Source organism: Fomitiporia mediterranea (assembly GCF_000271605.1).
Source record: "Fomitiporia mediterranea MF3/22 unplaced genomic scaffold FOMMEscaffold_1, whole genome shotgun sequence".
Lineage (NCBI taxonomy): Eukaryota > Fungi > Basidiomycota > Agaricomycetes > Hymenochaetales > Hymenochaetaceae > Fomitiporia > Fomitiporia mediterranea.
This window is the reverse complement of record NW_006760386.1, coordinates 1,246,811-1,251,569: the sequence shown is the minus strand read 5'-3', so window position 1 is coordinate 1,251,569 and position 4,759 is coordinate 1,246,811. Positions and strand designations below refer to the sequence as shown.

Sequence of the window (4,759 nt, the reverse complement as noted above, 5' to 3'; positions counted from 1 at the left end):
TTTACAGTACTTTAATTGATAAAGATTTGATTGAGTTACGAGCAAAAAAGTAAATTGTCATATGGTGTTGCAATACTTTTGACGCGCACTGTACGTATCTCCATCGGAAGCAAGTTATGAAATGACTGGTGTAACCGTTCATGTGATTATATGCTACGCTTTCTCCTTGCTTCTACGTATTTGAGCCACTGGAGACTCTGTATACCGAATCATTTCAGCATAAATTATTGTCCAGCAACAAGGAAAGAATTGCGGCGTTCGAGCTTACAATTGTCTCATTTCCTCGGCTTTAAAGAGCTCATACATAGCCTTAGTAGAGTGGTCTAGAAAAACTTGATACGTGACAATAACGATAGACAGTCTATTAAATATGAAAAAACTAGCGTAATTCAAGGATACAGCTACAGTAGTACATCACTTTTTCATTCGAGCTTCTGCTGCACGCGCCCTCCTCTCCCTCTCTATACGAGCCCTCATTTCCGGTGTCAAGCCCGCAAGACCCTGACTCGCATTCGGTGCTCCACCACCCAACTTCTGAGGTCCGGCCTTCGCTGGACCATCCATCGGACTCGGCGCACTGACTGCTACGGCGGGTTCTGCAGGTACCTCTTTCACTGCCTCTCGGGCTTCGCGTTCGCGAATCTTGTCTTTCAGTCCCTTACGCCGTTCTTTCTTTTTGTTATCACGTTCGGCCTCCATCTCCGCGCTAAGGATGCTCGGAATGTGAGCTGCGCCGAGCCAGTCCCAGGCGTCTGGACGGAGGCCTGCGCTACGCCGGAAGGCGTCTCGCACGGCGCGTGTGCTGGAAATATCGTATGCGGTTCGCACGAGGTTTGGTGCGCCGGGTGCAGTGTCGGGAGTAGCGGGTCTCGACGAATCTGTTTGTGTTTCTTCGTTGGGAAGCACGCGGGGGACGTTGGTAGGTACGGGAATCGTAGGGTCGGCGTTTTGGTCGTCGAGTAACCATGTTGTTACTTCTGCTTGCCTAGAACTCGCTGCAAGCTGAAGCAGCGTTCTCGTTCTCTCCTCAGTCCAATCAGGAATCGGCGCATCCACACCACCAAGTCCCGTTCCTTCACGCTCCCAGAATGACTTGACAGCCTCTAACCTACCCTTCTTGATCATATCCAACAGTCGCATCCATTTATCCCTGAATATCTCCTCTTCCTTCGTCAATTTTGGAGCAGCGGCTTTTTTCTCAGCTGCTTTTTGTAGTGTTTCGGGGGCAGGTGTAGGCTGAGGTTTGGGTTTGGGGAGAGATGCTAGGAAAGCTTCGTCCTGCGCTTGAAGCTCTTCTTCTGTGAAGTGGGTGATCTTCACTTTTGTAAGTTCCATTAAACAACGCGAGAGCTCGGCTTGCGTCTGGTTAAAGTCAGCTTGAACCGGTTGGAATACACAAAATAGTTACACTTACAGGTCTGCGTGTTGGGAATGGGAACGTGCGCAACCGAGGGTCGCCTGGAATGTGAGTTCATAGTTTAGTAGTGCTCGAAGTGATTGTTAGAAAGATGTTCCACCTTTTGCGATGGTAGCTCCATCATAGTCCATGAATATGCGTCTATTAGCACCACTGGCTCGTATCCATATACGTTCACAGGCGGAAATATCTTCGGACCATTCCGATATTAAATTTCGGATATCCTAAATTCTCTTTCAAAGTCTGCATTCAAGAGAAATACAAAAACGTGGCATACATCTCTCAGTGCTTGTTCTCCGTATCGTCGAAGCTGAGCACCTGCACTCTTCGCGTTTCCCTTTGCGTTGTCGTTCAGTGATTGTGAGCCACCTTGTTTTCTACGTGCTGGTATTAAATGTCAGCAATTACTACTTGAGATGTAGGAAAACAAAAGTTTTACTTGTGTAACGGTGGAATGTTTTGTGGCACAGTATCTCCATCTCTGGAATCGGCTTCTTTTGTTTGCCCTTCTGAGGTGGCTCTGTCTCTACATCGCTCGACCGGGAGACACGAACAACCAGGCCAGCGAAATGACCTCCGGCGACCATGAACATTGCCCACTTCCTACCCTGTGGAACTACGGACTGCATTTCTCGTAACTCTGATAGGTACGAACTTTGTGGAATGCCCTGCGTAAAGACAGCTCTGTATATTCCGATCTGAGTTGAGGGAGGAGAGTGAAACCATGTCAAAGCGGTAACTGGGACATTCATAATTGCGTCAGGAGATGGAGATCGTGACTTTAGATGGGCTTTCGACAACAGAGTCTGGATGGCATCCGAATCAGACTCATTCTCTTCGTCTGGATTATCTTCCGATGATTCGGAGCCAGAAAGGGAGTCTTCAAGACCTTTGCAAAATAGAAAATATTAGCTCAATGGTGGACTAGTGGTGCATAGAGAACATACTATCTAATAACGCAGCAAACTCCGTTTCGGAGACAGCCTTCCCGTTAGCCAATTTCACTTTGACGTTGTATCGATGCCAATCAGATCTGAAGTGCGATCTCTGGTCATCCACGTTTGCAAAGACCGCACCCTGACATATGTTACACGTCCGAGATCCTAATCCAGTCTGAGTCGATTCAACTGGCTCTTCCACCGGTTCTGGCGAAGGTGCTTTGTCATTGGAAAGTAAGTTCCGTGGTGTGAGTGTCTCCAATAGCTCTTGCGGTAGCGAGAAGAGATGAAAAGCTGAACGAGGCATAGTTGGCTTTCAATAGTACGCAAGAGTGAAGCCCGTTTGAGGAATCTAAGGATCGTGATAAAGCGTACAACAGTAAGCTGCCAGCCAAGGATTTACCGATCGTGTGTGGGCTCTCCGAGATATTTAAGTTGGGTTTAATGACTCATTCGCGTCCCTCGCACAGAAGATATACGCACAGTCGAGTCAAGACGAAAGCGGTGGTCGTAGGCGAAGGCACCGAACACGGAGACAAGCCCTAGTCATGCGGTCACGTGCGCGCGACGTGTTCTTTCAGTTCCGAAGAATTAATTTCCTCGAGATCGACGCCTGCGCAGTTGCTATTTACCCACATCATCATGTCCGACTTTGCCGACCGAAGACACAAGAAACTCATTTTATTCGATGTGGATGAGACACTGACGCCAGCTAGACGCGTGAGTATACAATATTCAGTAATGCGCGATTGTGTATAACTATTGAACTGCATATTGAGTCCGCGTCGCCAGAAATGATTAGCATCCTTCGTGAGCTTCGAAAGCATTATGCGATCGGATTCGTTGGTGGATCCAATCTCGTCAAGATACAGGAACAACTTGGTGTTACAGGAAACAATGGTAGGCACTCTCTGAGCTTTGGCCTAAACCAGGCTTCTCCTAATGAACAAGGAACTGTGTCCTACATGTAGTCTACGATGACTTTGACTTCGCCTTCGCCGAGAATGGCCTAGTTGCTTATAGGATGGGAAAGAAACTGGAATCTCAATCTTTTATCAAATTTATCGGTGAAGAGAAATACAAGACGCTCGTCAGTTTCATTCTTCACTACATTGCTGACCTGGATATTCCAATCAAACGGTACGGATTCTGTCCACTCAAATCAGTAACTTCCACTAATAATAGATTTCATATTTAGTGGTACCTTTGTTGAATTCCGTAATGGTATGGTCAATGTTAGCCCAATTGGGAGAAATGCTACGTACGACGATGTTCTCTCCAACTAATTGAACAGTAACTAAATTATTCTTCAGCATTGAGGAACGAGGCGAATTTGAGGCCTACGACAACGTCAGTGTAGAGCTTATTTTCTCTTATTTATATTGAGAATGCATTTTAGAAACACAAATGGCGTGAGGCTTTCGTGGCAGTACTGCGCGAGAAGTTCCCCGATTACGGTTTAACCTTTTCAATCGGTGGCAAGATCTCCTTTGATATCTTCCCTCGAGGATGGGATAAGACTTACTGCCTGGAACGTATACAAGACGAAGGGTTCGAGGAAATTCACTTTTTCGGCGATAAGACGCACCCAGTACGTATCTTTTCCTTTATCACTAACCTTGCTAATAATTTGTGCTGAATAGGGAGGAAATGATTATGAAATATTCTCCGACTCAAGGACTATTGGACATTCTGTTACGAGTCCCGAAGACACTGCACGTATTCTGAAGGAGCTTTTCTTGCAGGGCTAGAAGAGAATCAAGGAGGCGTTTTATATGTACTGACATCGTTTGGACACCGGCTAGATATAAGATTTATAGAGCATAGAAGTAATTTATCTGAGACAGGTTGTTTAGGGGGTCTTGCATTTCATTCCTGCGTGGATATCTTTCCTTAGATTTTGTCCAGTGTTTACGGTGAATTCACCGGAGAAGATGAGAGTAGGCATGCTGATTTTCAGTAGATACAAGTGCAAAGGTCAGTCGAGTGAGGAAAGTATAATAATGTTGGCAAGTAGTCTAGGAGCTGAAAAGGTGGAAGTGCCGCAGAAAGCTTTATGTGTGCTGCCGACGTGTTTAAGCCGGAATAATTACTCATTCACGTCCTTAGCACGGGACGTATGCACACTGTCAAGCCAAAGTGAACGGGAGCGAGTAATCGTGGCGACACGTACACATGGGGCATTTCACAATTCCTTACCTTAAAAAATAACTTACATAATGATAAACATTATTTGATTGAAATTTATTTTCCCATTTTTGACCAGCAAAAATTATAAACAAAATTTAAAACTTTCTTTATACAAAAACTAGGAATTATTGTTAACATTTCTTCATTTGTGAAATCTTGAAATAAATAGAGATAATAATCTAAAACATAATTTCAAAACAAAATTAGAAATTTT

The 4,759-nt window shown here is 45.1% G+C and overlaps 2 protein-coding genes across 2 annotated transcripts; one reads left to right on the top strand and one right to left on the bottom strand.

Annotated features, from left to right (window-relative positions):
• Positions 1–414: 414 nt before the first annotated feature.
• On the bottom strand, positions 415–2,717 carry FOMMEDRAFT_100792 (uncharacterized protein; the record flags this gene model as incomplete). Its single annotated transcript, XM_007261400.1, has 6 exons — positions 2,365–2,717; positions 1,857–2,306; positions 1,695–1,801; positions 1,518–1,641; positions 1,415–1,458; positions 415–1,362 (listed from the first exon to the last, which is right to left on the bottom strand). The coding sequence occupies exons 1-6, from the start codon at positions 2,660–2,662 to the stop codon at positions 415–417; spliced, it is 1,971 nt and encodes a 656-aa protein (XP_007261462.1). The 5' UTR covers positions 2,663–2,717.
• Positions 2,718–2,997: 280 nt separating this feature from the next.
• Positions 2,998–4,205, top strand: FOMMEDRAFT_164461 (eukaryotic phosphomannomutase; the record flags this gene model as incomplete). Its single annotated transcript, XM_007261399.1, has 7 exons — positions 2,998–3,075; positions 3,135–3,255; positions 3,327–3,495; positions 3,554–3,616; positions 3,669–3,705; positions 3,755–3,946; positions 3,999–4,205. The coding sequence occupies 7 exons, from the start codon at positions 2,998–3,000 to the stop codon at positions 4,104–4,106; spliced, it is 768 nt and encodes a 255-aa protein (XP_007261461.1). The 3' UTR covers positions 4,107–4,205.
• Positions 4,206–4,759: the final 554 nt, after the last annotated feature.